The sequence below is a fragment of the Ambystoma mexicanum genome, chromosome 1p (genome assembly GCF_040938575.1).
Source record: "Ambystoma mexicanum isolate Mex_15411 chromosome 1p, UKY_AmexF1_1, whole genome shotgun sequence".
NCBI lineage: Eukaryota > Metazoa > Chordata > Amphibia > Caudata > Ambystomatidae > Ambystoma > Ambystoma mexicanum.
In genome coordinates, this window is record NC_090921.1 from 467117922 (window position 1) to 467130118 (window position 12197).

Below are 12197 nucleotides of genomic sequence, written 5' to 3' on the forward strand. Positions count from 1 at the left end.
CTGTCTCCCGCACAAACTGAAGCAGGAACCTACACTGTTCATCCACCACTCCACTTTTCCAACTGAACAGATCAGATGACCCCTGTACAACCACCCCAATGTCAATCATCCTGACTGAGTAATTCCCGCTGCACATCAAACCTCACATAGTCCAAAATATAATGAGGCACTGTCTCTGGGCACCCGCAAACCTCACACGCCGCTGATGTAACTCTACCCATCAAACACTCCCATCCCGTCAACCCCGCATGACCCACCCTAAGGCGATTCAAAATAGTTTCCTCTCTTCGTGTCAACTCCACCCCTCCCTCAAACGCCCGAACCCGTACTTCCCTGCACACTGCATACAAGTGACGTCCCTTTGAACTCATATCCCACTGATCCTGCCACATATCCTTAATTTTTCCACGCACCTTTGAGCTCCATTCCAGAGTAGTGCTCGGGTCAAATTATCTCTAATGCTCCTACGGTAAAGTGGCTGCAAGAGCCAGCTTCGGAGAGGAGGTTTGTTTATATACAGAAATCAAGAGGCTCCAAGTTTGTCCTCAATGCCAAGTCTGGACCTGGAGAGCTCCATCCGACCAGGCTTTCAAAATTACCAATGACTATGTAAATAATTCCAATTTAGAGATACAAGTCTTTTGTGTGGATTTTATCCTGAAAAGCTGAATGGATTCAACTCTTAGGATGGCCTGGAGGCCCCTGACTGAAAGGAATGTTTTTCATGTGAAGCTTACCTGTCTTTGTTAGTATCGCAGGGATCGCCCACCAGGTCGTGATCAGAGTCTGCCTAATAAAAGAAAAGGAAAGGTCTTAAAACAACAGCCGCACATTAGTAGCACATTAAATGCAGCGCGAAATATAATGCACCCATTGTGTAATGTTCCCAGGCTGCCAAGCTTTTATTAATCATAACATGAAGGAGCGGATATCCAGTTTTTAGTGTAAGACATCTCAGTCAGCCTGCCAGACAAAGTTTGCATCCAGGATGTTGGTTTATCACACACCCTACGTCAATAGGATAGTAGGGAGGGACGTGTTTGCTTAGCGAGGTTATGTTTGGGTTAGCAGATATGAAGGGCCCGATTCATGGAATATTTGCACGGTTCAACGTGAATTTGAACAGCTGAAAAGTGACTTTGCACTGCCGACACAAACCCTGATTCATGGAACGATGCAAAGTGTATTTTTGCTGTGCATAGACTGGGCAAGGTCAGCGCATAGTCATTTTTGCAGTACAAAATTACTTTGCCCGGACTTTCCAGGGCAAAAATACACTTTGCACGGTTCCATGAATCAGGGTTTGTGTCGGTAGTGCAAAGTCACTTTTCAGCAGTGCAAATTCTGGCATAGTAATGTGGCATAACAGTCCAGGGGCAGAGGACTGTGACAGGTGTTATCGGCTCATACCTGAGATATGGATTCAAAGCGAAGGGACGATAATGTGCATTGCAGTCGCCCCTCCACACTAGGGCTGAAAACACATTATTAAATGTCAAAATCACAAAAAACTGGATACAAATAAAAGAAAACAATTAGGGAAGATAGTTGCCACTTTGGAGTGACGTTGTGCTGATGGAATGTTGGATAAGAAAGACACTGAGAATTGATGTGGAATGCTGGAAGAGAAACAGCAGGCCTAGTAACATTGGTTATGCCCCCCTTCTGACCATTGATTTACAATGACACACCTAGTTTTCAATTTTAGAATGAAGGCATTGCGAGGTAGGGGGAAAGGGCTATAATTGGCATTTCTTCCCCACACTCCTCTTGAGCGCATTCCGCGCGAAAAGGACATAGCATAGGTTAAAGTCCTCCTGCCCAGGGCCATAATGCAATTACAGTATTAGACAAGCACAAAACAGTGGAATACATGCGTGGAATACATGCCTGGAACCATGGAGAGAGATTCATTTAGTTAGAATGTTGGCTAAAGAAGGCACTGAGCATAGATGCTCTCTTGGGGAGAATTAGCGAGCCCTGTGACAGGCCCTCTGCTGTGCCATTGTTTACAGTGGCTCACCTACATGCAAGGCTATAATTAGACCGTATAGACCAAGAGAGGGGTCATTATCACAAGATAACGACCCGCCCCAAGTTACTGCCCGAGGCAGAGGGCTATAGGTTGTTGAAGCGTCTTTATCCCACGCAATAATTACCCCACTCAAGGTCTGTAAACCTTTTAGCACATGGAGCTGTGCAACTAAAAGGGAAAGTGTTTTTATTAAGCACGATTATGCCTACCCACACTTTAGGAGATACAATGAAGCCTGAAGGAAGAGAACAAACACACACATGGGGGAACATAGAAGAGAGTAGACTAGATAGACTAGGCTTGCATGTTAACGGGGAAGCAGTGTTAGAAAAAGTTACATTGAGTGCTGCAAAGAACGAAGTCGAAGACTGGCGCAGGTCATTGAAAGAGGCGGATCAAATGGAGAAATGCTTACCATAAAGGGATATTTTGGACATCATGGGTACAAAAGGGAAAACCTAGGTAGATCAGTTGTGGAGCCACATTTATTTATTTTATTTATTTATTAAATTTATATAGCGCGCAGACAGCCCAGGAGCATTGCGGCACTGTTACTTGCAAGGAAGACTTAGTTACAATGTGTGCAGGTTGTGCATTGGCATGTTAGATTGTGTGCACCAAAAGTACAAATACCAACATCAGAATAAAGAGGAGAAGAGGTGAACATTTCTCAGAACCTGCCTGGGTGGCTGGGTGCATAGTTTAAGAAAAAGCAAGAAGAATGGAATGACCTACCAAAGCTGTTTACTGCACTCTGCCAAGCAAGGTTTTGAATAGTATAGGTTACCAACTGAGGCAAGGAAGAGAAGGGAGTAACATGAAATAGGTGGGCATAAAATGGGTGACAGAATCAGGCAGCGACCTATTGGAAGAAAAAGGTGAAAGGATATTAAAGGTCAATTTTGGACCTATTTTGGATCAAACTTTGGACTTTAAATAACAGATGACAATTTTGTATAACTTCTGACACCTGAAGAGATGTATCAGCTGGCAGACAATAACAAGAGCTGGGCTTGTGCGGAAACTAGTGAATGTGAGAACACACGTTTTAGTCCTGAAGCAGATCCTGTCCGTTCTGTCAGGGGTGGCAGAAACATTAAATCTTGTGATAAGGGAGCAGGTAGACTTATCAGCTCCGGTAGTAGCATTGCTAAGAATGGAACAGTTATGGGACACTGAGTAGGGAACATGGGAATTTATGACAAGGAGCTTGCTGGACAGGAAGAACATTATTTTGAGGAGTTGCAAAGGACGACCGCACTGAAGACAGAGGACTAGAGAGCGTAAAAGCCAATGCTATGCTGAAAGGAAAGGGTCATGTTCAAAAGGAGGAAGACACCTTGAAAATTGTACAAAATATGTAGGCAACATCTGGACTGGACGGGTAAACAAGCTCCTTAGGGGCTGTATTAGTTTAGGAAGTAGAAGATGTCATACAAATCATTTAAGCCTACACCAATGATTGCCTCTCCCCACTACCTACCCTGCATTGTATTTGTTCAACTTCAGAACAGCAATTTCAGAGATGTTACCTTCCGAAGTCACCATGGCCTTTTCAGTGCATTCGGTGCAGGGCTATTTTACAGCATTTATTTGCAGTATGTTTAGGCCGGGACCATGGTTAAGGAATAGCGTTCTTGGGAATTTAGGGTTGTGTGGGGGTGGGGCATGTGGAAGTTTGCCCCCATAAAAATGTAACAAAAAATGGGGTCAGTTGTCCCTGATCCGTAGAGATTGGAGTTGATGAGTGTATCTCATATATATGTGTACTATGTATGACTTCTTCTGTTCTGTTCTATGAATTTTTTTAAATTAAATATAATTAAAAAAAGAAAAGTCGACGAACACAATGTTTGAAAGGGACACAGGCGCAAAAGCTCAGTGAAGCATCATGGATTTGCTGAACCACAGACCCATACACTGCTACTGTGTTAAACGCTGTTTATTCTTTAACTTACAGTCATGGAACTCTTCACAGCAGAAGCCCTAAGCAGGCTTATTTCTGACAAACGTGAGGGGTTATGTCCTGCTAGGGATCCCCGTGCCACAAGCACCAACGCAGAGGTAACCCCATTTAAAGGCACGTGTAACGCTACTGATGGGAGTGCCGATAGGGGTGTGGACGTCCCTAGTTTCTTCAACCCCCCACCACTGTGACGTTAACTACTTCCGAGGCGGAGGATATCCTGAAGATGGGCAAGGAGGACCTAGGAAGCAATTAAATGAAAGTTGGTTGATTTAAGAAGGGCTCAATTGGTTTCAGATGCCAGAAATTGGGTAACTAGATTAGTTGCCTAGTGAGAGGGAGAGCACATCAGGAAGCCCTTAAAAAGCAGGAAATTACCCTAGGAGAAAAATAGCTTCCTTCTTAAAGGGTAGAAATAGAGAAACTTGAGTTAAACAAATAGGAGCTGGACAGAGATCCTTGCCCCAGTGGATTAACATCCAATATGGGAATGCCTCTGGGTCCTGGTCTCATCCCAGATTTCCTAAGGGCGTGCTGAATGTGTGTGGCGTGAAAGATGACATTTTAGACTAATAGAATTCCTTTGGAATTCCTAGAGCTACCAGGCTAGTTTGGGTCCTCGGTGGTTCCAGGGACACTCATTCTGCACTGATACCTCCTGCATCCATTTCCCCAACAGTACAGAACTACTACCACGTCAGTTCCATTTCCTAAATCTGTGTGATGACTGTTATGAATGTCCACTCTTTAGTCGCCTAGGAACCCATGATTTCTTTAATCACACTATTCTATTACTTAGGACCTTGTAATGTTTTTAATTGCATTCTTTTGTCACCTACAACCCCATTATTTTTCAAATTGTATTGTTTGGGCAGCCAGGCCCCTGTGATTTTCTTAAAATGCACTGTATGGTCTGGTTATAGCCAAAGAGTTACTATTATGTAAGGATCCTTTTGACCTTGGCCTTTTGGCTGATGCCCTAAATGACTGGGTGGCAGACATGCGACCGCCTAAAGTAAATACTACTTCACAGACAGACGGACTGTCCAGTCCTTTCATCCTACCACAGATATTGAAGGTCAACAACGTCTGTCAAGTCTTTATACCAAAGGAGACAAGAGATCAAGCTCTACAAACTCACGCCTGGAGCGAGGTGCCATCTAACTCTACTATACAATATCGGACAGTAGGGAGAAAACAACAATCCCTATTGTGGTCTACAATAGCCTAATACAGGAAATATCGCTCCCTGCATTGATCCCTGACCAGGAAACTGACCATAAAGTGCTCAAACCTCCCACAACGATGAAGGCTAAATGTGAGATTCTATCCGCATGGAATGCTCCCCTAAAAAGACACAAATGCTAACAATAAAGGATACGAATATGCATAACTTCATCATGGACCAAAGAAACTTTGTTATAACCAAAGTTCGGAAAATAGATGGGAAAGAGACTAGAGAAGGTCTGCGCAAAAAGGTCCTTGACTGGTTGTGGCAGAGAACTGGACCTGGTGTGGTTACAAGCACTGATTTTAAAATTCTGCGTAGAATGGACCAGAGTGACTGGTGTTCACAACTTAACAGCGACTGTGTTTTAGTGGGTTGTGGGGACAGTATCTTACCTGCATTTCTCAAGTGCTGTAAATGTTTCCTTAAAGGGCCCTCAATTTGTAATTTGATCCTCTGATGTACGTTAGGGTGCACCTCAGTGTTCTCCTTACCTATTTTTCTAAAGATATGGACTTTTTGAAACTCGGCTACTTTAGTTTATTGAAATTTTCTAGATTAATTCGGAATGACCTATATTGAATGTACTATTCTTGGTTTTAGGTTATTGAACATATTGATGTTGTCTGTTTTGTCAGCGCCCTTATGCCTTTGGGTCCCCATGGTAAAATGAAATAAAGTAAAGTAAAGTAAAGTAAAGTAAAGTAAAGGTTGATAAGGACCTTGCGATTCAATTAAATTGATTTGTTGGGTCGTCTAGAACCCATTTAATCAATTAAAATGCAGTTTGGTCACCTATGACACTTTTTATCTTACAATTGCACTATTTGGTTGCATAGGACCATGTAAAGTTTTAAAATGCACTGTTTGGTCACGTAATACCCTGTGATTTTTTAAATTGCACTGTTTTACCCCCAACGATCAGTCCCCCACCCCACACACACCCTCCCCATTACTCCTTGACTATCATGATCCTGCTAACCCTCCTCATACTCATTACTGTTCTTTGCCTCTTTCTCTCGCAAGGCTTACACCCATTCCCTCTCTTTACACCACCCCCCTTGTTCCCTCCCCGTCCCCCCATCCCCATTCTTCACTTGTCTCCTAAATGCCAATCAGGCCACACCCAACCTAAGCTTATCTACCCTGTCCATTTCCCTTCATCTACTCCAGCAAAAGCCTTTGCCTCTGCCCCCTATTGATTACACTCTGGAATGGGTCTCTGGAATGACGGTTCTATGTCCCTTTACCAAAGTTTTTTTTAAAAAGTAATTTATGACGCCAAAATTACTTCAAAGAAACGCTTCGAATTTGTACATTTTATTTTGCCCCCCCCAACTCTGCCTTTCCCTATATTCTAACTCCTACCCCAACCCCCTCCCCACCCCTTTTAACCCCTTCCCCCTATATTTCTTATGAGTTTTTTCCGAGCAATTTTGGCGTTTAAAATGACTTTGAAACAAAATCCATCGGCAAAACCACAGGAAAAGGGAATGACCCATCCGTCTGCAACCATCTCATTTCAAATCCCATCACCTCAACATTCGGAGATGGGTACCTAGCAACCCATCACACCTACTTGACCTCTTTCTTTCACTCTCCTCATCACTTCAAAAAAGGCAGTAATATTGGTCTCATGATCAGCATAGACACACCATTGGCATCTATTACACTCTGTGATTTCACTCCCTTGTGCTTTGAGAATAACCCTGTCCAACTATTTGCTCCCACCCCTCTAACTATTCTCCTCACCTACCACCCACTCCAAAGATACAAAGCTGAAGTCCCTGCCATCTTAATGAGTGGCCTCAACCTATCCAATATGACTAAGAACCAACAGCTTCAATTTGCCTCCACTCTCTCTCCAACATAATCTTCCAACCTACACTCAGTGCAACTGTCTCAATCCCATGTTCCTATCTTCTACACTGGTCTCCTCCGCTCCCACAACTGACCCATCTGAACACTCTCTTATTCACTTTGGCATCTCTATTTATCTCCCGTCCACCAGTGTCCACAACCATGGATCTCAGCAGCCATAACATCGGGTGAGGACAACAATGCGTTGCTGCTAGCACCAAGACCAGTCACCCCACTTTTCACTCCCTACAAGGACTCTCTTATTACACTGGCCACAGCTCTAAAGACAGCTGGGCCCTTCTCTGCTCACACACGTGCAAACTGTTAATCACACTCTTAGCCACATTTTCCCCCTTGAGAACTGCTCCATGTCCTTCTCTCTCCCCCTAATGAGATGCCTTCTATTTCTCCTCTAAAATAACCACAATATATGACACCTTGTCCACCCATCTTTCCCTCCCACCCACTGGCTCATGCTCATCTCCTTCCATCGCACCCACACTCTACTCTGTATCTCCATTCTACCCTACTTCCCACACCGATGTTCTATACATCCTTTGTTCTGCAAACCCCTACTGCACTCCAACCAACCCCTTTTCTCCACAGAATGTTATGGGATTGGTAGCCTTCCCCATTGCTCAACCCTGCCTCATTCAACCTACTTCTCTCAACTCATCTCTTCTCAGCATCTCACAAAACAGCAAGGTACACTTGCTCATCCCTCCAATCTGGATATCAGTCCAAATATTCCACAGAGACTGCTCTTATCCATGTCACCAATTCTCTTACCACTGCCCGCCACTCTCAACTCTCCTCCACTATCATCATTCTATACCTTTCCACTGCCATTGACACACTTGAACATCCACCCTCCCCCCCTTCACTCGTTCCCTTCTTAGCTTCAAAGACAGCACACATTGACTGGGTGTCCTCTTATCTCTCTGACTGCTCCTGCTCCATCTCACCTCAGAAGATGCCAGCACCTCTCCTTCAACACCGCTGGACTTAGGTGTTCCTCAAAGATCAGCCCTAGTCCCACTCATCTGCACTCTAACAACCTCCATCAGAAAACAAATTTGCTCCTTTGACTTTATCACCTCTTCATTGATTATATTATTATCCTTTGCCTCCTTCACCCTTGCACTTTTCATACGGATGACCAACTGCCCAACCACCATCTGCCACTTGGTATCTCTGCGCTGCCTCATACTAAACTCTTCCAGGGCACAAGTTATCTTTCTCCCTGCCTCCAACACAAACATGAATATCCCCTCTCCCATCTCATTCCCCCTGATCCCCTAACACTCTCATCTACGGCTTGCATAATTGGGGTGCTCATTGACAGTCACATGGTCACATGAAACTGTACCAGGTTATCACAGCCACTGGTACCACAGGCAGAGTCAATCTATTAAAAATGAGAAAACTCCTTCAACACCTTACACACTGCTCAACCAAATCCCTTTTCTCTTTACTGCATGTGCCTACTTCTTGCTCTACCCCTCTACTCTTTTGCTTCCCCCAACAAAGGCTTCAACTTTGTGATATGCACAATTTTCAACTTTCCCAGACCCCTCCACCTCTGTCTACCATCATCACTCTGGATGGCTCCCGTGCAAAATGCCACATTCCTGCTACTCATCCATGAAGCTGCATCTCATTGTACTCTCCTTCTCGAACTCTCAGCTTGTCATTTTTTCCCAACCTATGAGACCTTTGCCCCCTATGCCTCCTTTTGCTTTCACTCTTTTTCTCTTGCCTACCTCCACTGGAATTCTCTCCGCTGGTCATCAAAGACCTCTCTGCAGCTGCAGTAAACTCTTCAAACGAGGCTGATCCACAACCTAACAATGGAAAGGGACCCTGAAATACACCACTACCCTATCTAAACGTACCATCCAGCCCACCTCTCCTGGATTCTGCCGTTAGGACTACTCTATTCAATTTAAATAACAGCCTGAAGGGGTGGCTAGATGGGCATAAGCATGAGACTTTTGGGGTATATTTGGTCAGGCATAAACACATTTCTTTATGCTGCTTCCTCAGAAATAAAACAAATTCCAAGGGAATTGATCCACATATATAAGGAGGGTGTGTCACATGGACATCCTAGTAAAAGTAGTGGGGCTCCTGGTGCCAAACAGGAGTCTGATCATATAAAGTAAAGTCTGCATTTACTAAATCTTTTGGAATTAGTTTTATTTGTTGCTCTAATTACCCTGGGAAGGCGGGAGGCAGATGTAAGAGTAAGACCTTGGGGATCCCATCTGTCAGGGAAGCCTTCTGCCAGGATGATTGTGGTATAATTAGAGGTGCACCAGGTCCCACATGCATTTCTCCATAAAACAATAAACGCAGGGTTAATGCACCCGCCTGTTGCTTGTAATAATCCCTATCTGGGCCTTTCATCTCACCTCCTATCACCTTCAACAAACCAAATGTATATTTGTAAACAGCGCTGTTAATTTGCTCGATATTTGTGGAAAGTTGAGACTGTGAGCTCTTTATCTGTGCACTTTCTGCTTGGCACTTGGTATCTTGACTGGTCACCAGGGCCCAAAACGATGTGCTATACCGGCACCAAGTCAGTGACACCGGAAGGTGTGCGACCACTTACAGCTGATGGTGCGAGTATGCGAGTAGAATGAAATCCCCTTTGTAGGATCGCAGTGGATCTCGACAACCTGCCACAAAGATGACTTCGACAGGAGTTTAATTGCCATGGATGGTCAAGGCTTTATTTATTCTCCAGAAACACTAATTTTTACACATTTTGGCTGAATTGTTTTGTAACGCGCTCTACCAGCTATTTCAATGTCCTAGATGGCTGAGAAGAAAGTTCTAGCATCCAAATAAAACTCAGAAGAGGTAGATCTTCAGCCTTGGAAATTCCGACAGTCAAGTTTGAGGCAAAGATGCAGGGGAAGCAAGTTACTTGCTGGTGTAATGACCTGAAAAACACTTACCTTTCGAAAGGAAGCTAGCAAATTTCAGGAAGATGGCCATTAGCCTCTTGTCAGTCAGTGGCAAGGAAACACATCGGAAATGTAAAGTAATGTCTGGACCTGGATAGCTTTGTGGGCCCAGAATTTTACACTTGCAAATTTTGTTTTGTTCCAGACCAAATTGTCTATAAGCAGCCAGCTCGTTGATTTCAGTATACCCCTTTCTTTCACAGCAATACCTCATAGACAACCGTGTACGTCCGTCCACCTCGTGCACGGATATGCTAACCCTGATGATGAAACACATGTTCTCAGAAAGGGAAACAAAAGAGAAAACACATAGCCAAGGTCCTTTTTAAGTGATTTTAGATTGAACATGATGGCATGTCCTTGCGCTGAACAAAAACAAGAAATGGAAAAAAAAGAGAAAAGCATCCCGCTAAATGCAGAGCACTACCATGGAAACATCAACAGCCAGCTAACACAATTCCCTCTGGGACCACAATCACCCTGACGGTATTCTTTGTCAATGTCCATACAAAGCGCGAGCTCTTATATAACGAGGACACGAGCAAGGCCACTGCTGGGGAAATTGTGCACACAAAGCTGCAGACTCTTAGAACAGCCCCTCCAAACCCCCCATATACCCTCGCTTTTCAAAATGCATCAACAGGCACAAGGATGGGGGTACCAAATCTCAGTCTGCCTTCCATTAAGTGAAGTGCAACCAGACTCAGTACTCACTGGGTTTGAGAACTAAGTTCTGATATAGCTGTATAGTTTTGCTCTGAACGGTCAGTAAAGCCAGGAACATACTGCACGTGCATTAGTGGGAAGAAAACATCATCCTGCTGTATTTATCCTCCTGCCCTGACTGATGCCAAACAATGTAATGGGAAATGTAAAGGTAAATGATGCAATGGGAGAATCATCATGTTTTGGCATTTGCACCTTTGCAATACCGGAGGTGTATGTATTTATGTGTGATCTATGAAGCCATGAACTCTGCTCAGGGTGCCAGGTGTTGCAGAGTGGGCGAAGGCTTGAAGGGGAAGGAAGGGAAGAAGCGTGAACTTGGGTGTCTTTGCATAAATATGACTACTTGAAATATGGACAAGTCTGTGAAGTAGCAGAGTTTTGGGCCCCAAGCGTATTTGAGGAGTGCAGTTTTCCTGATGTTGGTTAGACCCAAATTTCTTAAATAGACAAACAAGCTATTCCATAGTTGGGTGTCCTCAGTTGTGAGAAGTTCGGAAAACGTGTATTCTTGCGTATGGTGACCATATTATCCAAGCCACGAAAATAGAGGGACTATCATTTTGCAAAGTGAGTAGGATAAGCAAATTAAAACAGCTGTAGTCTGAAATGCATGGGTCAAACTAGAGTGGTTACAACTTCAGAAATGCAAAAGACTGCGATGATGGGTGCATCCGAGTTTTTGTCCTATTTCAGTGAGCTTTGGTGGATCCTTAGTTGCAGCGGGTGTCATCTGGGGAGTACTGCCCATTCAGGGACATTTAGAATAGGTTAACGTTCTCTGGGAGCATTTTGGAATTTCTGCTCTATACTTTCCTCTACCGCGCAATATATTTTCTTTCCCTTATATTCCTTTCTCCGTAGCCTTGTGTGTTTTCATTCACACGTTTCCCTTTTTCTCTCACTTCAAACATCTGCTATCACTTCTTTTTGTCCTCCATCGCATCATACATGTTCTGTTCCTTGTTTTCTTTGCTTCCTGCAACCGATCCTCCATTGTCCTCCCCTTGCTTTCCCGCCTCTCTCCATCACACACTGTCTCCTTTCTATTGCGTTCCATCACTATTCTCCCCGTCGTTCATCACTTCCTTTGCCTTTCTCTTTCCTGTTTTACTTGACCCTAATGGTCTATTTGCTGCAGTAAAATATGTGTATAGTAAGTACAGTGACTCCCCCTATCCCATACACAGGCAGCCCCTGTAGCTGAAACCTCACTTGCATACGCCATAAAAATGTCTTGATAAATGTATATCAGCTCTGACGTTCTGTGGACACTTTGAGATCTTAAGTACAGCTTTTAAGGATTATTTCAAGGTTGTAATTGGATATAACCTAAAACTCAGCGGGATCAGTTGGAAATGTCACACTGCCCCTGGCCACTGGCCACTGCCACAAGTAAGGACTGTT

The 12197-nt window shown here is 44.0% G+C and overlaps 1 protein-coding gene across 2 annotated transcripts in view; it reads right to left on the reverse strand.

Moving 5' to 3' along the window:
* Positions 1 to 12197, reverse strand: part of COMP (cartilage oligomeric matrix protein) — a 676605-nt gene that overhangs the window by 139215 nt on the left and 525193 nt on the right. For both annotated transcript variants that reach the window (XM_069649319.1, XM_069649318.1), the window contains exon 12: positions 738 to 790. In XM_069649319.1, coding sequence (XP_069505420.1) covers positions 738 to 790 — 53 coding nt within the window. The remainder of the gene's footprint in view (positions 1 to 737; positions 791 to 12197) is intronic.